The 26,110-nt window shown below is 40.5% G+C and overlaps 2 protein-coding genes across 2 annotated transcripts; one reads left to right on the top strand and one right to left on the bottom strand.

Annotated features, from left to right (window-relative positions):
• Positions 1-224: 224 nt before the first annotated feature.
• Positions 225-23,913, bottom strand: si:ch211-195b15.7 (synembryn-A). Its single transcript, XM_056255246.1, has 14 exons — positions 23,448-23,913; positions 23,244-23,334; positions 22,879-22,926; positions 22,655-22,672; positions 21,969-22,061; positions 19,057-19,658; positions 18,795-18,930; positions 17,686-17,874; positions 17,093-17,187; positions 16,853-17,003; positions 3,222-3,317; positions 2,918-3,062; positions 1,034-1,304; positions 225-855 (listed from the first exon to the last, which is right to left on the bottom strand). Exons 2-14 carry the CDS (start codon positions 23,331-23,333, stop codon positions 726-728), a joined length of 2,064 nt encoding a protein of 687 aa, XP_056111221.1. The 5' UTR covers position 23,334; positions 23,448-23,913; the 3' UTR covers positions 225-725.
• A 306-nt stretch (positions 23,914-24,219) lies between these two features.
• LOC130088398 (insulin) lies at positions 24,220-25,366 on the top strand. Its single transcript, XM_056255117.1, has 2 exons — positions 24,220-24,397; positions 25,200-25,366. The coding sequence occupies exons 1-2, from the start codon at positions 24,220-24,222 to the stop codon at positions 25,364-25,366; spliced, it is 345 nt and encodes a 114-aa protein (XP_056111092.1).
• The last annotated feature ends 744 nt before the right edge of the window (positions 25,367-26,110 follow it).

The raw sequence follows: 26,110 nt of genomic DNA, 5'->3' as shown, positions 1-26,110 counted from the left end.
TTTTCATATTTTTGTTCCTGACATATGAGCTGGTATTTTGCATTTTACACTGGTAGGAATGAGATGGGGAAATATATTGGAAATTAAGTAGTAGAGCCAAACAACCTGCTCTAAATAATTAGATTGAAAGATTCAGTGCTGACTAATTCTGTAAATGAAAACATTTCTCTGAGGATCTAAATAATGACATTATTTTTTTTTATTCAGCACATAGAGCATTCTCTTCAAGGTAAACATTCTACTCCTGCTCGAGCGCAAGAAAAAAAGAATCTGTGGAACTGCATTTCCTGTTGTTACCATGGTAACATAACCATGGCAACACCAGCAGCATTTTCCAGGAGCGTTTATCTGTCTTTGGTGTGATGCCTGTCTCTCTCTCTGTCTCTTTCTTTCTCCTTTGCCTAATAGCTTCCTATTTCACTCTTTCTAGCGCATATCGTGACTCACAAGAGTTATTACATAGAAATGATATTCTCCGCTATTTTGTGCACATTAAAATGTAAAAAATGTTGTCTCTCCCTTATTCTTCTCTTTACACATTATACAGTTTTTTTTTTCTCAAAATCATTTGCTTTTACGTCCCTTGATTACAACAACATATTAAATGAACAAATAACTTATTTATAACTTAGTTATTGAATTTATAGTTGCACCATTATTTTATCCCTATATCAGTCATTAGTATAAAATATCTTGCACCTGTCTCTCATTAATCATCAGCTCCATTATTGTTCTGTCTCACTGTCATCTTCCTCCTCCTCTTCCTCCTCCTGCACAGCGCAGTGCCTCGTCTGGCCACACAGCGGCGCCAGTTTGCCGTCCGTGGTCACTCCCACTGGCTGAATGATCCTGTCCCTGTACGGGTGTGGTAGAGGACACAAAATAATGATGATGATGATGGAGTAAAAAAAACAACAACAACAACTGTGCACTATAAGGGCGCTATATATTTTAATCGAACTACCTATCCACTAGCCTACACAGTTTTGAAAAGAAAATCAGTGATGATTTTATATGAAGGAATGAATCATACCGTGACAGCCTGTTGAATATATTTATGAGATTGAGCGCCTCTGCCTCTATCTCTTCTTCAGTCATCCCTTCCATTGGATCAGGCTGTTCCTCCTCCAACCGTCCCGTCACAGGGTTAATCCTGTCCTTGGCCTGTCTGTACTCCTCTGTGTCTGAGTCAGAGTCACTGGAGTACTGCTGTTGAGGAGAAGGGCCATGGCCTTTCAAAAGACCCCGCGCTGCCAGCAGCCCCGCTGCATTACCGTAACCAGTGTACTTCACAAACCTGCTCACTGAGAGAGAAAGAGATCATGAATATTATATCGTTTAAATGTCACAGAAAGGTGTGCAGTTGGGCGAATTCCAAATGGCGTTTTTGCACCCTTGAAGCGTCCCAAACGAAAAGGAACAACTGAATCCCTTCACGAAGGGTCCTTTCATGTGGACGTTAGCGAAGGGAACATGCCATGGTCACTTCAAGGAAGTAATTTATTTAATCATTTATGGTCATGTTCTGCCCTTCGGAGTGAGTAGGGCATAGGGATGCTCACTTCTGATTGGAATTTGCCCAATAATTTTGTAAGCCAAAACATGGAATTGGAGTTTCTAATTTTATCACTTCCGGGTCCATAGTCCCGAAGTCAATGGGTTTTTAGTTAAATGCCTGAAATAAGGCCTGTGGTTAACGCCACTTCTTTTTAAAAGAAGATTTGTGAAGATTATCATGATGAACAAAAAGTGTAAGAATCAACTTTTGTTTTGTCAAAGTACTGATTTTCTTCAATAATCCAAGGCCTGGTTTACACCTGGTATTAAGATGCGTTTTTGTTGATCAGATCACAAGTGGATGAGGGAGACACATTCCTGTTTACACATGTGTTTTAATCCGTCTCTTTTGACCACTTTCAAACACTTCAGTCTTGATTTCTTCGAGGGGAGGGTCTATGTAAATGTATGTTTTTTTTCAGATCTTTTGATCTAATGGACTAAAAAACTCACACAATTTAGATATGAACACCACTGAAGAAAAAAATAAATAAACAAGACCACGGCAAATGCTGAGAATGCATGTTAGAAATCAGAAATGTGAGAGAACATTGTGCTTGGTACGTTTTCGTCTTCAAACCAAACTTGGGTCTTCAGCCAACAAAGTTTAAATCCTGTCTTTCTAGCGCTTCCCATAATGTTTATTATATTATAGGCCTACATATTATATATCAATAGGCAGAGTAGGTGGTCTTTTGTGGCTGTTCAAACACATTCGACCACATGAGCGTCTACACTATGAAAGCAATCGGATGAGACCGGATGGAAGTGGTGGAAAGTGGATAATCTCAAACCGTTTTAGACCCGTTTACACCTGTATTTAGCGTCGTCCACTTGTGATCTGATCGACCAAAACACATCTTAATAGGTGTAAACAGGGCCCAAAAACCAACAAGAAAAAATCCAATGGCTTTTTCTTGAGGGAACCAGGCACGTCCTGGTTTGTCGAGTTAGACTTGTTCCTGGGTCAACATATTTCTGTCAGAAAATATCCCTACCCCTAAACCCTACCCACAAGTTATCCTTAATTAAAAGGAAGATTATAGGTGAATAACACTGATGTAGAAGAACCTAATGCTGGTTGTAAGCCTAAACTCGATATAAAGTGTAAACTTGTCGCTCAAATCTGATTGGTTGATTGGAATGTTGATCCAGGAACATGTTGCACTTGGTGAAATCAGGTTCTGCAGGGAAGACACGGCGATGCTAACCTCTGTGTTAGTCTACAATATGTCATCACCGCAGTGCTCCATATAATAGCATGTTCATACCATGATGCATGAATATGATATTCAGTATGGTATATATCAAGTAAATATGTCAATGCACTTTACATGGTTCAGAAGATGCATTTATGTACCATTTTCTTTACAGAGCACAAAAAGAAGCTCAGCTGCACATTGTTTGATATCAGTGTCGACATGGGTCATTAGTCGCACTAGTCTGCTTCTCAGTGTGTTCCCCTGTTCAGGCCTCAGCTCAACGTCTCTCAGGGGAGGCAGGATCTGCACAAAAATAGCACAGGATCAGAATAAGGATGAGGATAAGAAGTATATGTTGTGCCAACCTTAATGTATCATGTTTATAAAGTTCTCTAAATGTAATACTTAACACTGAAATGGTGAAAATGTTTTTTAAAAGAATTTGTAGGTGCAGTTTTGTACCTGCTGTCTGAGATAGTGCCTAGTTTCCCTGTGTGCTTTGCTGCTCTCCGTCAACAGGTTTAAGACTGGAGTCAACTTTTCCTTTGGCGTATGGCCCTGTATAATTCACATTTGAAGATGTAACAATTATCATAAAATAAATTGTACAAATGCAAAATGTTTTATCTCCAGATAAACCTCTGTAATGTTAAAGGGCAATATAGACAAAAAAAGATTTCTCAAAATATCTTCCTTTATGTTCCACATAAGAAAAGGTCATTGGTTTGGAATAGTAAATAATGGCATTATTTGAATTTTTGGGTGAGCTATCCCTTTAACATGGATATTTGGCATGTTTTGGAAACTGAACCCCAGTCTATGCATTCACTGGAAACCCCTAACCTTGGCATTACAAGTGCCATGTTTTTCTTCTACAGGAAACTGTCGTGGCCAATTCGTGGTTCAATCTCAATTTTCAAAGTCTGGTTGAGTTCTCAGAAGAAATCTTTCAGAGTCGAGGTTTCAGGTCTCAGAAGAATATAACTTTATTGAGCAGTTCAACAAAGTGAGAAGCCAGCTGGACATTCTGATCTTACAATGGTCAGTACTTGGTTCTTATACATTTTCTTATCTTTACCTGTCCAATTAGTGCCTGTTTTGTTATCTTTTCCCCTTTGCTCCTCCCCACTATTTCGCCACAATTGTTGTTCCAGACTCGCTGTCTCGTTTCTAACTGTGGCCAACCTTTGGTACATATATTTTTTAAAAATGATTACATACACAGTTTTAAAAGACCTTTGCACCTTTGCTATTGTTTCTCTACTGTTGGTTTCCTGTTTTTGTTTTCCATACATGTAGACATACACTTGTTTTTCCATACATGGCGACATACAGGGTGTCTAGGTGCTTTCCTGTTTTCTAGTCTTCTCTTACATCATCTTTCAGGCCTACTTTCATTTTGTGATACATGTATAGGGACAGCAGAATTCTCCAACACAACCCCCCTTTGGGACTACCTCTAGTCCCACACTCAACTTGTTTCCCAGAATGCATCTTCATGAATCAGTCTTCCTCCTTTTATTCTACAACATGGTCAATAGAGACCATCCACCTTTATCAATCAGACTTTACTCACAAAGGTGCACTCTGGAGGAAGAGAAGGACCAAACATCTCCGCCCCCAATTGACTAGGATGGAGTAAAAGATCCCACCTTCCTTTACATCATATTTTTTAAGGGGACGTATTTCCTTTCAAAACCACCCAATGCATCAAATCAATACATTACATGTTTCTTTGAATTCTTGATTCTGTCCATCGGTGCCAGAGGAACTGCGCAGGCGCTTCCGGTGGCCTGGAGTGCTATCTGGGTTGCTCCATCGTTGCCAGAGGTGCCCAGGCTTTGCCTAGAGCGCTATCTGGTGTTGGAGCAGACAGCGGGTTTTTAAACCACCAGTTGAGTCAGCTCTTGTTTCTTCAACAGTCGATGACCGCGCTTGCAAAATAATTCCCCTTTTGGACTTAAAACTATATACATGCTCCAATGGCCTTATACATGTAAGTTCCAAACTGCTTAGATTTGTTACAGAAATGTATTCAAAGGATAGATAATAAAAAGTAAAAATAATTAATAGTAATAAAATCTTTCTTATCTTTTTCCATTAGTTCTTGTTGCATTACCTCGTACCACGGGCAATGACCTGCTTCAAACCTTCTATCGTCCCCTCTCATTCACATGTTTTAAAAATTGTAACAGTTAATATGGTTACATATAGATATATGATTATATAGGTAAAAACCATGCAAAAGATTATATCATTCATATAGTCAGAAGATCATTACATCGGCAACTTATTTTAAAAGAAAAGATACACAAATGATTGTTTTTCAAAGGATTACATATGTAAGAATGTTATATATGAGTAAATATCTTCAGGAAATAAGGGCCCTCATATAAACCAAAGGAAAGTAGAAAAACCCCTCTAACTAACTTCCTACTCTACCCATGTTCTAATTGTTCTAACTACTTTTATCCCCCAAATCAAAATACACAGTGGTGCTATCTCCCTATCTGATCAAAAACAGAGTAAAAAGATTTTCAAAATCAAAAGTAATGAGGTACCCTTATTCCTTGTTTCTTTGCCCACTCCCTTATAGGAATTCTTCCAACTCGTCCAAGCCTGGGCCAGCTGAATATACCCCCGTGGTGGTGCACCCAATGTCAATGCCTGTTGGCCTCACTGACACATTGATCATTTGTTTTGCAGCTGCACTAGCCAGCATGGATCTAAGAAAAGGCACAATACAGCAGAACAGCACAAAAACAACGCCAAGAGTTACTGCTATTATTATTCCCACCTTAATGAGCCACTCCCTCCATGATCCAAATACTGCATCAAGCCAATATCCAAAACTTCTGTCCCTCCCTGCATTTGTGGCAACTTCATTTCTCAACGCCTTTATCTTCTTCATGGCTTTAGTAAACGATCCATCTGGGGCTGTATTATTTGGGATGAAAGTACAACAGTCAGATCCAAACATTACACAAACTCCTCCTTTCTCCGCTAAAAGCCAATTCAATGCCTGTCTGTTCTGCCAAGTCATTTTGCTCGTGTACTTTAATTGTTGGCCTAGTGCCTCAAGTGCCTGATCAGTATGATTAATGAACCTTTGCTGATTGTAATATATGTAATTTATCCACTCAGTGTTCTTATTTACTGGTATCCATACAAATATCGATTCCAAACCTGACAGCACCTCACTTCTAGCTTTGAACTCATGTGGTATTCCTCGCGGTTGTCCAATGGAATCAAGATAAACGGCAGGATCCGTTGTGTATGCTCTCTTCACTCTGTAATTATGACTCTTTGTCAGTCCTATAGTCTCTTGCTCATCAGGATCCCAACTCACTATTCCAGTTTCCTGGGCTAGTCTGACTCTTACACATAGGCCTTTCCAGTCTACCAAGGTTGCTCTTAACTGCCTCCCTCCACACAACCAATAATAGTCCGCAATTGCTTCTGTTTGGTTCATTAATGGTCCTATCAAGGGGAAACTTAAGGTAGCGCCTTCACAATCGTCCTGGATTTGAGTTACAGTCATATTGTTGTTTATGGTAGCCGTGGCATAGATTGAACTAGTAGTCTTAATCACATTGGGGTCATTGTAAGTTTCAAAATCTAGATGCCAAATTATGGCGCATTTTCCCTTAAAGGTTCCTACATTGTTATATCCTTTGGTTACTTTGAAGCACTCATACTCAAGTGACCTATCCAAAATGTAATTTTCTGGAATTTCTCTTTTATTCTCAGCTACCCTCACATCTAATTTTTGACACTCGCTTCCCCACCCGCTCTGATTGAAAAAACTCTTGTAATAGTCATTCCCTAGCATAGCCAAACAATCTGCAGGGCAGTAAGGCATTATTCGTCCCATCTTATCGCATTGTTTTGAATGAAATTTAGCACAGTGCATGTAGTCATATTTGTTTGGAACCAATCTCAATTTTTTCAAAGGTGACGGTGAACATAACAGGCAGGATCGTTCAGTTGTCTGTTTTACTGTGTACTGAGCCCATTTGTACCACTCATTGTGATATGCTACATCTAGTAACGCTTCCTTTTTTATCTCTAACTCAAAATAATCTTCCTCTAGGGCTTTAACTTCCTGCATAGCTCGTGCTTTGCTCAATGCAGCTTTCTCTGGTGATTGTTTGGCCTTCTTTGTGGATCTCTTTATGTGTTTGCGTGTGTTGTTACCTTCTGTTGGCTCAGTCAGATTAAGGTGACCCATCCCACTCTGGGATGTCAGGTAGGTCAAGTTCTGAGAAGTTAATGTCTGGGAGATCAATATCTTGGAGGTCAAGAGTGACAAATTCTTCTGGGGGGTATGGTCCTCCATGGGAGGGACCTTCTCCAGGGGATTGGTGTCCTGAAGACCTTGAGCCTGAGGGAGCTGCTGCAAGAGTTGTATCATTGCCAGGATCAGGATCAGGAGCTCTCTCATCCTCAGGCTCCGTGTTCTCTGGATGTTGTAGATCTGAGTGCCCCTGCATTTCATCTCCTGGCCCAGTATGCTCAGTTTCCCTAGAATGAGGTTCAGCAGCATTGTTATCATCTTCTGCTTCAGTTTCTTGGCTCGTTTGGGCATCCTGTGCTACTTCTTCTAACTGTTCTCCTACTCTATCTGTGTCCTCCTCCTGTCTTCTATGTCTCCGTCTTGGGACTCTGGTACAATGATTCAAATGATACCATGTGGTACTGCCCTCTACCTGCACGGCTGTGGGGGTTGCCCTGACTACAGTATATGGACCTTCTCGTCTTGGTTCATTCCACCTTCTCCTAAAGACTCTCAGATACACCTGGTCTCCAGGAACTACTGGACATGGTGTTTCTTCTTCCTCTTCTCTGGGCCCCCTGTTCTGTTCCTGTGAATGAATAGCTTCATGTATAGCAGTTAGTTGTTTCATGTACGCCCTTAGTTCCATCTGTAGCTGTTCTAAGGGCGGTCCTTCGTATGGACCTCTCAAGTACGGTACTGGCATTGGTCTCCCTGTCAACATTTCATGTGGGGACAAGCTTGTGATTCTGTTTGTCTGCATACGGTAACTCATGAGAGCTAGGGGCAAAGCATCTACCCAGTTAAGCTTGGTATCTGCACAGATTTTGTTAATTTTTGCCTTAATAGTCCCGTTAACGCGTTCTACGAGACCCTGAGATTGAGGATGGTACACGCAGCCGAGCCTCTGCTTCATCCTTAACTGTTGTATTACTGCTTTGACTGTTCTTTGAATAAAAGCTGATCCATTGTCTGAGCTAATTTGTGAGGGTATCCCAAATCTTGGTATTACTTCCCTGGTCAGAAACTTGATCACTGTCTGTGCCCCTTGATCTGCTGATGGTTCTGCTTCCACCCACCTACTGAACCTGTCTATAATTACCAACATGTACCTTTTTCCTCTTACCGATTTGATCATGTCTACATAATCCATTACCAAGTGCTTAAATGGTCCTTCTGGAACAGGGATGGTACCTAATGGGGTTGCTGTACCTTTCCTGATGTTATTTTGCGCACAAACTTCACATCCATTCAGAAATTCATCTATCTTTGCCTGTAGGTACGGGGACCAAAAGCCTTGTCTCTTTATCTTCCTTAACATTTCCCCTCTAGCACAGTGATCAAAACTGTGCGAATCTGGAATCAAGATGTTTAACAAAGGGATTGGCGCTATCATAAGACCTTCATGCGACCGCCATATGTTATTCGCATCTCTTGTTGCTCCTCTCTGTTGCCACAAATGTATTTCAGGGGGTGTTGCTCTTGATTGCATCTGAGCAATGCTATCCATAGAGGGAAGTGGCTGAATTAGTACAGAAGGTGCCATGACTGCCAATTGACACCCAGAGGCTTGTTTTGCATACATATCTGCTGCATTGTTACCTTTGATTACAAAATCATTGCCCTTCTTGTGGGCTTGGCATTTGATTATGGCTACTTTAGTTGGGAACATGAGTGCTGTAATTAGCTCAATAATTTGGTTGCCATGTTGTATAGGCGTTCCATCACTTTTCTTGAACCCTCTTTGTTTCCACACTGCACCAAACAGGTGGCATACACCATGAGCATATGCAGAATCTGTGTAAATATTAGCTACTGTGTTTTTAGCCAATTTGCAAGCTTCCGTCAAAGCCTTCAGTTCAGCCAATTGTGCTGAACAGGGTTGTTCACAGTGCTGACTCAGTACAGGAGTAAAGCTGTCTCCATCTTTTCGTATGACAGCAAAACCAGCATGGTTACCTAAGTGGTCTCTAAAACATGAGCCATCAACGAAATAATCTACGTCTGCATCAACAATTGGTGTTGATTCCAAATCTGGTCTCAGACGAGTAAATGCTAGAGAGACAGAAACACAATCGTGTGGTGTTCCTTCCCCTTCCAGCGGAATAAAGTGAGCTGGGTTTGCTGTGGCACATCTTTTGATTGTAATGTCTGGGAAAGTCAGTAACGCAGAGTACGCTAAGCATCTGGCCTGTGTTAGTACAAATCGTCCTTGTTCTAGTAATTCAGCAGTCTTGTGATGAGTGTAAATAGTGACTGGATAACCCATGGTAATAGTTGAAGCTTTGTCATATGCATAATATACTGCTGCTAAACCTTGTTGATAACATGGAGGGTACCCTTGTGCAACATTATCCAATTTGGTGCTATAATAAGCAATAGGTTGTTTTTTGCGTCCACTACAAGTTTCTTGCATGAGGACAGCAGAGGCAAATCCGTCAACTCTGTCTGCCACATACAGATGGAATTCTCGATCATAATTTGGGATGGCCAAGACGGGAGCCGTTTGCATTTCTTTCTTTAATGTGTTGAACGCTATCAGTGCCTCAGGATCCCAAGTCAGGCGCGCCTTCAAATTTTGTTGGCCTGCATATTTCATCAGAGCTCTCAGTGGGGCTACTTTAACAGCATAATCTTCAATCCAATCTGCACTAAATCCTGTCATGCCTAAAAATGTCATCATTTGTCCCACAGTTTGTGGTTGTGGTGCTTTACTTATTCCTTCCAATTGGCTAGGAGAAATTGCCTTGGTTTGGTGGGCAATCAATCGACCCAAGTATTCAACTTGCGGCTGACAATATTGCAATTTTTCTTTTGAGGCCTTGTGGCCGCCTTCTGCTAGTTTGGTTAGCACTTTGATTGAGTCCTGATGACACTGTTCTAGCGTTGCTGAGCAAATGAGGAGGTCATCTACATATTGGATTAGGGTACTGTCTAGTCTTAAATCTTCCAAGTCTAGTTTTAAAACCTGGTTGAACACATGAGGCGAGTGTTTGAATCCTTGAGGCATTCTAGTGTATGTATACTGTTTACCTTGGTAAGTGAAGGAAAAAAGGTGTCTGCTTTCTTCCGCTAGTGGAACACTGAAAAATGCAGAGCAAAGGTCAATCACAGTAAAATAATTGGCAGCAGGTGGAACATTCGTCAACAGAGTGTGTGGATTTGGCACTTCAGCTGGCCAATCTTCAACTACCTCATTTACTGCTCTAAGATCATGGACAAGTCTCCATTTTGATTTATTAGCTTTTTCTACTGGTAGGATCGGGGTATTACAGTGACTCATGGTTTCAATCAATACTCCTGCTTCCACTAGGCCATCAATTGTATGTCTTATTCCTTCTATTGCTTCACGTTTCAAAGGATATTGTTGTTTTCTTGGCAATTGTATTCCATTCTTCACTTTGATTCTAACGGGGTTTGCTGATTTAACTAACCCTACGTCAGTGTCATGTTTTGACCATAAGTTTGGGGGTACCTGTCTTTCCATATCCAACATTAATTCCTCTGTCCTAGATTTAAGATCACCTTTCTCTTTTTCTTCAACTATCAGTTGTGGGATCCCTACCATGGTAGTAGTACAGAGAATTTTAAGATATGTCATGTCATCTGATTGAAAGATATAAGGGTTTTCAGTGGCCTTCCAGCGTTTTCCTTTTGCCTTCACTATCATTGGGCCTAAATCTTGTGTTTGACATCCCTCGTTTGTCAACAGAGTAACATGGGGAACAGAACTCTCTACCTTAAACCAAGTATTTGTGAACTCACAATTATCTACCTGTAATGCTGCTCCTGCTGGGCCTATAATTATTGAATTTGAGATCAAACCCACAGATTGACCTTTAGTGCCCTCTAACCATTCCTGCTCTATTTCCTCATCTCTTAAGGGGTCATATCTCATGGTGCAGTGATACTCCGTTTTGGGGGTCGTAGGTTTCTGGAACTGTGCCTTTATGTATTTTCCCCATTTTCCCAGTGTTTCTTCTACCCCTTTTTGAATGTTCCCTATCCAATACACATTAGCTTGCAAGTCTTCTGGTTTAGTTTCACCTATCACTATCATTTGTCTTAATCCTGACTTCTCTATGTATATTCCTTCTGGGGAGCACCAAATCTGTAGTTTCAATTTGCAAATGGCATCCCTACCTAACAGATTGACTGGTGTCTGCTCTGATACTAGCACAGGAATTTTGATTTCAGAGTCTTTAACTTTGATGCTGACAGGGGCCGTCATTGGTATTAACTGTGTCAGTCCCGAGAATCCTACTGTCTTAACGTATTTTCCAGACCTGGGGAGGTGAGCGGCATAGTTTGGACTTAAACATGTGTAAGTTGCCCCTGTATCCAGCATGATAGGTACTGTCTTGTCCTCTATTTCCACTTTCAGCATAGGCTCTTCGTCAGCGTTAGAAGATAGCATTGGCAGCTGACTCCTCCCCGTAGGATTCTCTGGGCACCCCTAGTATCCTTGATCTGGGCCCCGCCATGGGTTGACCGGACCTGATATCTGGTGCTGGTTCATGGGTCTTTGTTGCCAGGGCTGTTGCATTTGACCTTGCATCACATCTTGTGGCCATGGATTCACGTGACAATTTCTCTTGGTATGTCCAGGTTGGTTGCACCCCCAGCATAGGTTTGACTGGTCACTGTTCCTTTGTTGATTGTTGTACATCCTTCCTCTTCCTCTTCCTCTTCCCATTGATGTTATTGATCTGCCTCTGTAGTCTGGCTGTTCAGGCAGGTAAACCACAATGGGTCCATTTGGCTGTGGTGGCTGACTGCTGCTGTGTGGGATGTTCTGATTCATGTTGGCTGGTACTTGTTGCATGACTTGTGCTGGCTGTGGCATCATTTGTGGTTGTGGCATTGCTTGTGGCTGTGGCACTGCTTGCTGCAGCATCTGACTTGGCACATCCACGGTGGCCATTACTGCAGACAGGTCTTCAGTGTCCTTCAGGGCAGCTTGAACCTTCTTTTTCTTGTTCACCAGCTCGTCCAGCTGTAGCTGAGTCAGTCTTCTTTGTAGCTCTCTTTCTTGACTTTTTAGTTTCAGCTCATTTTTGCGATATTGTTCTACTGCATGAGCCACATAATCGCTGAACTCTCTTGTTGGCTTCGAGCTCAGTCCAACCACATCTTCCAGCTTAGCCTTAACCGCGGGGGGCATGGCATCAACTATAGCTTTCCTGAAGAGTGCTGTCATGACTGGGTCTTTTTCAGGATCCCTTTCCAGCTCCTGCTTCCATCTTCGTGCTTGTCTCTGGACATAAGTGATGGGGTTTTCTTCATCCCCAATTTGTTCTCCTTTCAGCATCTTGGGGTCCATTTGGGTTGGGTATTCATTTCTTAGGGCACGCCATATGTTAGCCCTGTGTTTGTCCAGAGGCACAGCATCCATTATTGTTGCGTCCACTGCTCCTGGAATTCCAGATGCCCTCAGCAACTCATTCATCTTGGCTCCTCCCACACATTTTGCCAGCAATGCCTTGACGTCCCCGACGGCAAGGATCCGTCCCATTGTTTCTTCTTCCAAGAGCTTAATCCACTTTCCTGCCCCTTCATGTAGGTCAGGTAGGCGAGCAATCAGTCCTTCAAGATCCTGTCCTGCCCATGGGATGTATTGTCCTTGTTGTCCTTTGATCAAAATGGGGCATTGTGCATGTTGTCTGTCAGGGGTCTCTTTGTCCTGGAATAAGTCGAATTTGGGAGTCCAGCCCCTAAGATTTCGTCCTCTTTGCCAGTATGGTGTACTATCAGGTAAGTCTTCCAGCAGGAGGGTGCCAGTCACTTTCTTGTACTCTCGGCAGGGGCTGGAGGAGCGAGATCTCACAGGATGTTTCTGTGACTCTTTCCAGTGTTGTTGGTGTCTCTTCTTCTCTGTCCCCACAGCGCCGAAAGAGTCCCGCATGCGCCTTTCTTCTTGTTTGATTCGTTCGTCAGTTATACGGATCTGCCGGGTGAGTTCATCATAGTATTCAGCACGAGCATGTGAAACATCTTTCCTCACCTTCCTCTTTACTGCATTGGGAGGTCCTTGAACAAGGTTGTGGTCTGCCTCTTCTTCCTTTTCCTTCTCTTCAAGGCTGTGCAACGCTTCCTGTGCATGGCAGTATGGGTTTTCTAGGGTGGGACCCTCATTGTGTGTGGTGTGGGGCTCGCCTGTCCGTTCATCGCTTGGGCCTCCCTTGCATTCACTCCTAATGACCCATTCGTCTTGTTCTTCATTTCTGCTCACATCCTCTTGTTCAATAGGTGTTCCCCTTCTAGAGACTGGCTTTCTGGATGCCTCTCCCCTGTCAAAGTTTCTTATTTCCACTTGCTCTTGTTCTGCCCTCTCTCTTTCTTCTCCTTCTTCATCATCCGCAAAGTCCACATGGCCTTCTATTTTCACTGTACCAGTCATCAGAGGCAGCTGTTTCCCAGTCATATCATAGGGTGGTGCATAAGGGGGTGGGGTTTCTATCTTAATTTCCTCTTTCTCTTTTTTATTTCTCATCTCTTTTAGTAATTGTATTCCTACATCTCTAAATAACTTTAGCACCTCCTGCTCTTTGTCACGTTTTTCCTGTCTTTTCTTGCTCTTATCTTGGGCTTTGTGGTTCTTTATTAATGCTCCCATTTCCCTACACATAGCCAAATCAAATGTTCCCTCTGCTGGCCACTTAGTGTTTAGTTTTTTGGTCCTTTTTTCCCACTTTTTTGACAAGTTTTTAATGGTATCCCTACATATTGGATATTGAGACGCCAGTTGCTCCACTGGTGGCTCTTCTTGGGGTGACATCGAAGCCATCGTCTCAGCACCTTACTGTCTGTTCTTTAGGTTATTTGAACTGAGATGCAATCACTCAATTTTGATCAATTCAGGTATCTGTTTTGTCTTTTTGAAATATTTCAAAATAATTCGTATTGGTACCTCAGACAGTGGCCTCGACGTCACCTCTCCTAGTTTGCTGTATGTACTGTCTTTCCAAATGATGTCTTCCCCCAGATAAATTAACTCGAAGTCCCAGGTTATGATTTCCCCAAACCACCGGCCTCGTGCAGTTATTTCTCCTCCCCTATATTGATAGGTGAGAGATGGAGTCAATTTTACTTTGCTGCCTTTTAACATGGTTATTGATATGTTTAATTCTTCTTTGGTGCAGGTTTCTAACGCTAAGGGTTCAAATAATTCAATCAATGTCATTCGTTCTTTTTGAGTCAAATTCCTCTTCCCCCTATTTCCTCTCTTGCCTGATCTATTCGACCATCCTTGCCACATTTTCAGCTGCTACTGTTGCCACTGGCACTTCCTCTACTTCCTCCTTGTTCTGTCTTATTTCTATCAGCAGATGGTGAATGCTGTTTGGGTTGTTTCTCAGCACTATCAATACCACCAGCTTATCCAGCGTCCAGTTGTCTACTAAGACTGGTCTGATTTCCCCTTCACTTCCTACTTCAACAATAACATCACTTTCCCACTTCACTGGCCTCACACATGACCCCACTATCATGTAAATGTTCTGTAGGATTGTTGAGCCCCCCAGTCCTGGTGGCCAGAAATGTGCTCGATTGCTTTTCAAATATGGAACACACACTGGGTTTAATTTTATTTCTGACGTTACCATCAGCGCATCCAAAAGGAGAGATTTGGGTAGCTCAAATTTGTTTAAGTGCTGTCGCACAACTTCATGCGTTATTTGGCTCTTGACTACTTTAAACCAATCTATATAGGGCCATTCCTGTTCAAGCTGATCAATGTTTGTTATCTTAACCAGATCTCGCAAGAGTTCATCTCTTATTTGGTCTGTTAGTATTTGTCTCTGTCCTTCCTCATTTATGAACTCTCTTTCTAACCAGAAATGATTTTTTATGCCTTTAGTCAATTCTGATGCTTGTCTTAGTTTTTCATCTTCTCCCTGTCTTCTGATCCACCTCATATGTCTCTCCCTCTGATAATCACTGAGTCCGTCCCACATTTGTTCTGTTTTTAATGTTTCAAAAAGCTTTTTGTTGCTTGTAGCTTTCCTATCCTCTTTTAGCTATTTTCCTTTCTTGCTCTCACACTTTCACACTTTTTACTCTCTTCTCATTCACACACACACAGGATTTCACTCACACACTTTTCCTGACAGTTAATATATTAATAGGCCTTTTACTTCTTGCTTAACAAAGGTTTCGTCTCTTTGTCTGGATCACAGAGCTCACAATCTGGCAGATGTCCAAACAAACGACAAAACCAATATCTTGGAATATTCTTTGCCTTATAATTTTTATACTTCTGAGATTTTTCTTTACCGATTAGATTTTTGCCATCCATCAATTTCTTCAATTAGTCTATTAATCCATGGTTTGAAGCTTTTTATTCAATGTGCACAATTTTATTACTGCTATTCTCTTTCTTCCTCAATCTTAGTTTCTCTCTCTTATCAATGTTTCAGGGGCTTTTTGGCAGTGTGCCCAGTTTTCAGCCTGCAGGCTCACTCTGTCTATTTTTAGAACTGGGAGATCCCCTCTTTCTTTCTCTATCTAAAGGATTTTTACCTTTTCTTATAAGCTTTTTCTTTTAATTTCAGGCGCCTATGTTCAATTAGCTTTTATTACATCAACTTTTTTGTCAATTTTAACGGTCTTTTTCTATCTTTCTGCAGTTTTTTCACTTTCTTGTGCTATTCTTAGGCCGGCACACTCTTATACTCACAACACAAACAACAATTAAAGCATTTCAAAGCATATCTTCATCACTCATTCCAACAGATTTACCGCTCTTCTGGTAACCTGCCCCCTATAGCTCCTCTTATAGGGTTTCAAACATTCACACAGGTAAAATACAGCTCCTCTTGTAATATTACCCCTGTGGCTCTTCTCACAGTTTTTAACATTCATTCAGGCAAAAGCACAATTTTTATGCTATATTACCCCCTACAGCTCCTCTTGCAGGTCTCATTCACTCGTTCATGCCTTCATTCATACACATATATGCGTTTTTCTTCCTTTTGACCCAAAACCTAGACTTTTATAATCAATTTTCACTTTATCTTTAGGTTCGTTTTTCGGCAGGGTTTTAATTTCAACAATATGTTAAAATATTTACCAACCAAGATGACAGCTCTGTCAGAGACCACACGAAACAAATTAAGCAAAAAGCTGCTTACCTTAGTTTTTTGGTCGACCGTTTGTTTCGTGCGATCTCCACCAGAGGGCGTCACCCACGGCTGTCCCCTCCTCGAAGACTCCTGGCTGGCTCGCCAAATATGTCGTGGCCAATTCGTGGTTCAATCTCAATTTTCAAAGTCTGGTTGAGTTCTCAGAAGAAATCTTTCAGAGTCGAGGTTTCAGGTCTCAGAAGAATATAACTTTATTGAGCAGTTCAACAAAGTGAGAAGCCAGCTGGACATTCTGATCTTACAATGGTCAGTACTTGGTTCTTATACATTTTCTTATCTTTACCTGTCCAATTAGTGCCTGTTTTGTTATCTTTTCCCCTTTGCTCCTCCCCACTATTTCGCCACAATTGTTGTTCCAGACTCGCTGTCTCGTTTCTAACTGTGGCCAACCTTTGGTACATATATTTTTTAAAAATGATTACATACACAGTTTTAAAAGACCTTTGCACCTTTGCTATTGTTTCTCTACTGTTGGTTTCCTGTTTTTGTTTTCCATACATGTAGACATACACTTGTTTTTCCATACATGGCGACATACAGGGTGTCTAGGTGCTTTCCTGTTTTCTAGTCTTCTCTTACATCATCTTTCAGGCCTACTTTCATTTTGTGATACATGTATAGGGACAGCAGAATTCTCCAACACAACCTATACAGTTCAGAGTGCTCTTTCTCACTCTGTCCAGTCTCTTCTCCATAAAGAGCAGCAAAGTGTGGACACAGTCCATGTTGACTCCGCTGGACTCCTTTGAACCTTCGGATAGGCGAACGGATAGCAGAACATCCAGGCATTGCAGAGGGAGCGCTGAGAGGACATTTACTGTGTGTCTGTGGACATTCAGCACAAAAGAGTTATAGAGATCAATAGGATGAGACCTCTCAAGACTTCATCACACTGGTTTAATTCTCACTCTCACCCTTGCAGCTCCTCTTTTCTTTCCTCTCCCTCACAGTTCACGAGCAGACAGTGACGCAGGACTGCAGCTAGGTGACGATACAAAGCCGCAGCCTCCTGTGGCCAGAAAAGAAGAACCCAAAATGTTGAAAATAAATTCCTTAACAGATGGGCCATCCTGTTGGTGTAGATTTTCATGCCCTCATCATATACCTCTTATTAGGTTGGAGAAAATAACTAAACTTTCAATCATATTAGTTTGGTTTTTTTTTTACGTACAATATCACAATTAAGTGAATTGGGATGAATTCATTTTTTTTCTTTCATTTTTCAAATATATTCAAAATTCCTGTGTTCTTAACATCCTCTTCCTTGTGAAGCCCCATACATGGCATGCAGAAATAAAATCGATATTGTGGCCACAAATTAAGAATTTGTTTTTATGACAATAATTCTTGGCCATGCATGTTGTATTAATTTGTTCTCTTCTTTTAGTTAAAGCAACTTACTAATCAATGCCACATTGTACTAATTCATTCCCTCATTTTAATCTAGTTAATTCATGGTCACAAATTAAGAATATCTTTTTTTTTTATCTTGTCTTATTTTATTTACCTCGTCTACTTCCTGTCTGTGCACATTATAGGTAATGTTGAATAGGATCTTCAGAATCTCAAGGGCACGTTGTGAAACCTCCTTACACACAGGGGGTGCTGTCAGGTCAGTCAGCACCTCATGCGTTTCACCCCAGCACACTTCTAAACACTGTTCCAGAGCTGCAGTCAGCATGGACACACCGCGCTCCTGACAGGAAGAGAAGGCACAGAATGAGATAATGAAGATATGAAACCCAAATTAAAAAGTCTCGTAACACTTTCTTTTATGTGGTCTGTGACTCTTAGGGGGTATACAGTGATACTGCAGGGGCTCCAATAAGTCTTAGTTTATCTCAGTTGCTTTGGTGCATTTCTCAGATCACAACTGAAATTCTCAAAACTACTTGTTCAACCTCCACATCATCTTGTCACTTGTGCACATCATAAAATCAATTTCTCATTCTTTTAAACAAATTGCAAATGCTTTGGTACATTAATGCAATTGATTATTATCAACTGTTTATGTCATGTTGATCAAAATATAGGCCTATTATACTATTTCTCTGTTGAATTCTCGTACTCTTCGAAACATCTTAGGCATTAGTTCCTTGCATAAGTCATTAAATGCAAAATGGTGGACTTGTTGTCATAAACTGTCAACCATGTTTTCAATACATTTCTATTAGACTTTATTTTGTAAATATGTCCTGAATTGATGAATTGCGGAGGTGAATTATGAATTTCACTAATGAAGGAAATAATAATGAATTGATAAATTAGGAAGCAGCAGGCAATTGTACATAATCAATTGCATGTATTTACCAAAGCATTGGCAATTTGTTCAAAAGAATGAGAAATTGCTTTTATGATGTGCACAAGTGACTATGATGTGGAAGTTAGTTATGCAAATTTCAGTAATGATCTGAGAAATGTACCAAAGCAACTGTGATAAAAAATTAAGGATTCAGGAATTTTATACAAAATTTAACAGTGAGTCCCTGCTCCTCTCCACCAAGGGGCCATTGGGCTGAAATAGTTTGAAGACTCCTGCTTCATGGGCACACATATGTATCACCAATAATATCCATTCCATATTACATATAGCCTATACGTATCACTGAGTGTTACCTGGCGGAGCTCTATCCTAAGTTCAGGCCGTAAAGCAGTCAAGAGAAACAGAAACCGCAGTTCATAAAATTGACCAATTGGAGGTGATGAGGAATGTATCCCCTCCTTAAGTCTCTCTGACAGGCCAGGGAGCAACCTGATGAAAAAAACAAAGCACAAAAGAATGAATCAGACAGAGTGCGTTTTCGCTAACAATATTGAATTATTTGATGTTACTGCACATGACAAAAAAAAAATGAACATCTTAAATTTTAAGCTATACTTCAGGGTGCTGGCTCTCTCTTGTGCTTTCGTGCTGTTGTAGATGACATTGCACAGAGCCTTTATTGCCTCTTTCCTCCAGATCTCTCCATCATCATGGCCCTCCTCATCCTTTTCACCTCTGGCATCCCTCTTTCCTCTCATCAACATCCCACAGACCCCATCTTTCCTTATGCTTTCTTCATGGTGGTCGTTTTGTGCTCCAGTACAGTTAGATGTTAAATTCACAGGATTGAATTGCAAACATCCTTCACTGACCGAAGACTCAGCACAGGCTGCGGAGGCAAAGACTGAATCATCTGTCTCACTGAAACATGTTGGGCTTTGGGTATTGCTGTCATTATTTTCTGGGCGTGTCTCCGTCTCATTCTCAGGAGTGATGTCACTGTGGGAGGAGCCCCACTGGGCAGCCTCTTCTTCAGGCCAGGTAGGCAGGGTGGAGATTCCCCCGAGTCGAGCGAGAGTTAGAATGGCATAGTCTGTGATCAAGGGGGCCAAGGCCTTTCGGTCCCGTGAGATGATTCGCAGAGTTCGCAAACACACCCTCAAAACGCCCGGCTGCAGCCGCATGCGAATAAACAAGATCAGAGCTGCAGCAAGCCTCTGAAGGAGACCGAAAAGAAAATGGTTAAAAGGTTTAAGTTACCCCTAGCTGTTTCACAGACAGGGCTTAAACCTAGTCCCAGACTAAAATGCATGTTTAAGCTGTTTTAACTGAAAGCAATTTGCACTGGCATATCTTAAAATATGTCAGTACCATTGTTTGGTCTCAAGATGCACACCTGTAATGTTTTTTTAAGTAAACCTAAAGTTCAGCTAAAAATAAGTTTAGTAAAACTGTAAATCAATAATGATAATTTTAATGACTTCGTAACCATAAAATTTGTAGGCCTACATTAAACATTAAAGGTGTCCTATTATAGCCTGGCTCCGCCCTCCTACGCACTTCCGCTCAATTTCATTTTCCTTCAGTACTACGTCTGGGATTGTGCTGTAGACTTTGGTTTTCTCCGATCAATTTTTTGTAGGGCCAATCAGCGAACAGAGGGAGTGGCTGAGAACGATGACGTTGTGCGTTATTTTGAGTTGTAGTTCAGTAATGGCAGCGGAGAAAGATGCGAGCGAAGCCATTCGGTCCGTTGTAGCAACTCTGCCGAATATTAAGAAGTTAAAGCCGGAGCAAGAACAATCTTTGCTTAGGTTTATTTTGGCCATGATGTTGTGGCCCTCCTCCCCACGGGGTTCGACATACATCACGAGCAAACGTTAGCGATTGGTGGCAGATCCAGAGTGACTCTGGGCAGATCCAATAGTTTTAGACTTCAATAGAGTACCCGCCTACAAGGAAGTTAACGATTGTCAATGGAGCGGTGCCAGACTCTCTGTACAAATGAAATGTACGAGAGTCTGGTAGAACCAGGCTAGTCCTATTATGCCCCTATTACGAAGTTGCGGCATTTTCGATTAAGCCCCTCCTTCCGATAATACGAAATGTGCTGTGATTGGTTAGCTGGCCAAGTGTGTTGTGATTGGCAGCGCTTAGCCGTGTGGTCCGGGGAAATGTGATGCCCCTTCATAACGGCGAGTTCTACCAAAGGTTCTACTCAGATGGCGTCAATTTCAAAGTTATGACTTCATAACATCCGGAAAAAGTGCGTTGTAGTCCGACTCTAAATGAGCCGTTCGTTGTAGTTCTTCAAATGGGAATTCTGTTAAACAAATATCTCCCTTTATAGTGGACTTTGAGCTTTGTCACCTTGCAGATTTTTTTATGCTCAAAAAGCTACATTACACGCTAAAGTTGAAAAAGCAGGACCCCTTTAATATGGCACTATGCATGTGTTTTTAAAGTCCAGGTTTAAAATGCAGCACTTAATTTTATACAAAATTTAACGGGGAGTCCCTGCTTTCTCTTCACAGTGATGATGAGGCCCATTGGCATGAAAAAGCTTGAAGACTCCTGCTTTATGGACAACAGGACAACTAAAAATGTTAATGTAAGGAACTGAAATTCATGTAATTTTTAACTAGAAAAGATAGTTAAGACAAAAGTTTTAAAGAATGTTTTCTTAATAAGACTTTGTTTGATATTTTGAACAAAGTTTGAACGTCTTTGAGAAAACCTTTAAAGCCTTCAAGTTGGAAGGTTTATAAATAGATTATAGAATGACAGAACAATTGATAGATAGAACAATAAATAGATTTTTTTTCTATTACAATTGAATAAATTACGTAACTTCCTGTGAGGCGTGACCATCTTTATTTAAATTCTAAATCAATTGAAAGGATGAAAAATTCTGAAAATTAACTTGAAGAAATGGGGTGTGTCTCAATCAGCTCCCATTCAGTAGCCTAGTCAGGGCACTGATCAGGGAGACGGCCTTTTAAAGGCATCGATGCTCACTATGTTCCCTTAACGGAAGTTCTGAAGAGCAAAACATAAATCATACGGGCCAACTCGCATGCTATGTTTTTTAAAATACAAACAATTATTTAATTGTATTTCAGCCTAAACATACATGGCTAGACAGGTAATTAACATAATCCAGCAAACATAATTTATTTACGGCTGAAATGTTGCACGGATTTAACAAGCAAAATATTTATCATAATGTATTTAAATAACATTAAAAATGATGTCAGAAAGTTATCAGCTCTGATGTTGTTCATAAATACCAGTAGTGATGTTGTATAATGAGGACATTGTCAGTCACATCGCCGGAAATAGTCATCAGTGTCCCAATGTGTAGTGAGTCAGAGTTCTTACTGTCCTTAGTGTCTGAATTCATGTTGATGTACTGATTCACAACCTAGGAAGCTATAGGAGCTGATTGAGACGCACCCATAGATGTGATTCTGGGTTGTTCATTTACTTTTGGTCATATTGTTTGAAAGAAGTTGTGTTTGACTCACCCTCCGCAGAACAAGATCTGGATCCTCATTCTCATCAAAGTCAAAATCGGAGTCTGAGTCTGGAACATACTCTCTCACTTTATTCCTACGGAACTGAGTAGAGAAGAACAAACACAAGTATACTTGTATACTTGTATACTTCTAATGTATACATTTACAAGAGAAAGTGTAGTTAGACAAACAGAAAAAAACAAGCTTTTGCAAGAACTGAGAGGTGACAGGGGAAGAATAAAGTCAATGACTACCTTCAAGCTCAAGATTCAGATTTTAAACACTGGCCTGCTTCTTAAGATATCAACAACAGAAGTTCATTTAAGACTAATAAAAGCTTCGGTTAGAATCCATGAACACAGAGGAGAGATTATAAAAGCTTTTGTGAGCACAGGCATGATGAACAGAGGTAAATGGCTTTTGTGAGTGTATGAGTACCAATAAATTATCTTTTTGACACACGGCACAATAATTGGTCCTCAGTAACAACAAAATAATGATCTCAAAAGAGTGAACAGGCCCTTCCGACACCGACATTCTGGGAGCCGGCATGTACAGGTGCCCCAGGGTGAGATAGACGGCGAGTATATTAGTTTCAGATTATCCACCTCTCTCATTTTTCTTCCCCACAGACATCTCACTCCCTTTTACAGCAAATACCTTTTCTTTTTCTTTATGTCATGTGAAAGATTTACCTCATCCAGCTCTCTTTGCTGCATTGGGCAAAAAGTGAAAAATCATGATTAAAAAACATGTTTGTGAGTATATGCACTGAAAAAATGAGATGAGGGTGAAGTGAGGGATAAAGATAAGTGAAGATGGATGAGTGAGATTTACATTATTAGCTGTGTTAATCCAAGCCATGTGTGTCCTCAGATTGAGGACAGATGGATAAACGAGGAAAGACTTTAGAATTTACCTTTCTTCTCTCCCTTTCTTCCACATCAAAAAAGAAACATTGCGAGTACTGTGAAAAACAGACGGATTATTAAAAGGTGAAATATAAGAGAGACAAAAGGATTTAAAGGCTCTGCAAATGCTAGACACATAAAACTTCGCTACATCACAGAAATTGTAAAATGACTGGATAAGTAATGAGAAACACCCTTCAGGTTTACCCCAGTTCTGTTGTCATGGAAACTGCTAATATCTGAGTGTTGTAGAAGTAGTAGAAGATTCTAACACAGTTTTTTGTTTCTGCCAGCACAGCGATTATCATATTGAGCACAGAATTAATCTTATTAAATTTAATTACATTTCTGCATTTCAGCAAATTGTATTTACCTGAGCGTTGTAATCATCCAGATGGATTTGAACATTGTCCTGGTCACCTTGTTTGATAAACTGAATAATCTTCTCCACGTCTAGAGGCATTCTTAATAATAATCAACCAACATACGACATATGTAAAGATAATTTACATATCTAAAGCAGTACTGATACAATCTTATATAATGTTTAGAGATGCATTCATATTCCTGCACTTACCCTCTGTGGTTTTAAAAATGTGTGATGGTTTCCCTGCAAACAACTCGTTTTAGTGTAGTGCTTGTCTTCATGGGTTCCTATCTGTAATCTGACAGGCCTCAGATTTAGCTTTGAGTTTTCCTAAACTAATCCCACCCATCCTCTCTCACTCATTCACAACATGCTCATAAATCTATTTCTGCCTCCACGATTGTGCATTTGGCCCTGTCTTTTGACGAATGTTTGCTGTTTTGTATTACCTTTCTTTGTTAATAATACAATTTATTGCAATAGTTATCCTCAGAACAGCAGCGCTAATTAGTGAGAAAGCCAATAGGGCCAGACAATAGGGAGAAGAAAAAGCTTGAGCAGCTATGCTGGCATTCAGACAACAGTGAGAAAAAGACAGGGTTGGAGAGAGAAAAAAATAGAGAGGGGGATAAAAGCAGTACACGTTTATATAAAGCTTAATAGGGGTAATTAAACAAAGTGGGTGTCAGAAAGAGAAAGGCTGGGATGACTGGGATAAGCTGATGGGGTAATTATTTGTACTGATTGAAGGTGATTCATTGAGGCTAGTTGTTCAGATACAGCTCACTGATGGACCCTCATAAAAAGCAGGTGAACAGAGAGACAGGACAAAAACGGAAAGAGAGAAAAGAACACCAGTAGGCTACTGGCGGGCTGGCGAAACACATTCATTCTTCTTGACAAGACACAATCAACCTGGCCAGACAGAAAGAGTTTATTTTTTATTTAGTTTCGTAATCTGTTAAGTTTCCTCAGAAGGAGAATGCACAGATCTGGATGGCTCCTGTTGTCGTTGTGTGCCGGCTCTCTGGTGACCCACAGTGGTGCGCTCGGGAATCGCAAGCTGTGCGGGATTCAGCTCGTGGAGGCGCTGCTGGTTGTCTGTGGTGAAAAGGGTCTCTTCTACCAACCTGGCAGGCGTGTCAGAGAACACCATTTCCGTATGCTTTGCTACACATGCATTTCTGTGTACATTTAAAATTGTGCATTTAGCATAGTTTTGTTTTTAGATGTGTGTGTGATCTATCTATCTAATCTATCTAATCTATCTAATCTATCCATCTATCCATCTATCCATCTATCCATCTATCCATCTATCCATCTATTCATCTATCATCTATCATCTATCATCTATCTATCTAATCTATAGTTCCGGTCATTTTTTTTTTTTTTTACAATTTTATTTAAATTTTGGGGTGACTGCAATTGTGTTAAGGGACTATAACTAGAGAAGAAAACCAGCAAATGTTTATTTAAAAAATTATTCGGTGGAACACCAAAGAAAAACATTTTTTGGTAAATGTTTAGGAAAGTTTTAGTGCACATTGACTTCCATTGTATAAAAACACTGATACATTTCTCTTCTTTATGTTCCACAGAAGGAAAAAAGTCAAATAGGTTTGGAATGACATGTTTATTTTTGGGTAAACTATCCCTTTAAGTCGTAAATAGCCTACAGTTTGAAATTAATAGGATACATTTATGATATAGGCTATTAATAAACCATTAGAATACCCTTGTAAAAAAAAAGGCAGCCTTTCAGGTGCACGCTTTTTGTGACAGTATCCAATTATGAATCCCTTGTAGCCATAGCCTACTTATTGGAAATTCATTCAGGTCACACTCTCTGTCTATGTGTTGTGTAGAACATATAAAGCTATTTGATTAATTTTATTTTTCTTCTAATTTATGACTGTCTGTGTAGACTGCTTTTGAATCCTTTAACTGTCTGTCTTTCAACAGGCATCATGTTGAGGAACAGCGCCCCCTTCCTGCGGCAGACTGCAGTGGCTGCTCAGAGTGGAGAGAGAGGCACTGACAGAAGCAGTGTTGCAAAGAGAGGAATTGTAGAGCAGTGCTGCCATTTCTTCTGTGACTATTATGACCTGGAGAATTACTGTAACATATAGAGAATCTAATGCATACACACTTCACCGTAATGACAGGAAATTTTCATTTTGAGTAGCCTACTGTCTGTCTGCAGGTTTGGGATATGGTTGGCCTATATGGATGGTGTACAGCAGTGAATGAAGGATTACTTGAAATGTTACACAATGGCCTTATTTTCAATTAAAAAGTTTGCAAATATTCAAAATCTAAACGTTTTTGTTGTTGGCTCAAATAGCACAATACTGCACAGTACAAATGATTCAGGCAGTTAATAATATTAAAATATTCATTACTGTATTATTGTAGCTCAAACAGTAAAATCATGGCAATAGCAACACGCAAGGGTCTTAGGATTGATTCCCAGGAATTGCATGAACTGATAAAAATGTAATGTAATTTGCTGTGGATATGTGTAGCCTAAGTATTATTGAAAAGTCTGGCCCTGGGACAATGATAAAACAATACAATTCGTTAGGCTATGTTAAAAGGTTTTTGAACAGTATTAAAATGCATAGGCTCCAATGTTTCCAAGATAATTGTAATGTGAACTTTTTTACAGTAACTTTCCAAAAAGTCTTTGCCGTTTTAATAATTGTTAACAATTAGTCAGTTGTTCGAAACATTTAGGCTAAATTTCCCAACCATTTAAAGACCCATTTTAAATCAGTAATATAATAAAATATTGTATGTAGGCTACTAGGCCTACTAAACATCAGGTTCAAACAATCACCATGCTATATAAGACCAGCAACAAAGGACTAGCC

The sequence above is a fragment of the Rhinichthys klamathensis genome, unplaced genomic scaffold, assembly GCF_029890125.1.
Source record: "Rhinichthys klamathensis goyatoka isolate OS25496 unplaced genomic scaffold, OSU_Roscu_1.1 h1tg000119l_1, whole genome shotgun sequence".
NCBI lineage: Eukaryota > Metazoa > Chordata > Actinopteri > Cypriniformes > Leuciscidae > Rhinichthys > Rhinichthys klamathensis.
This window is presented reverse-complemented; position numbering and strand designations above follow the sequence as displayed.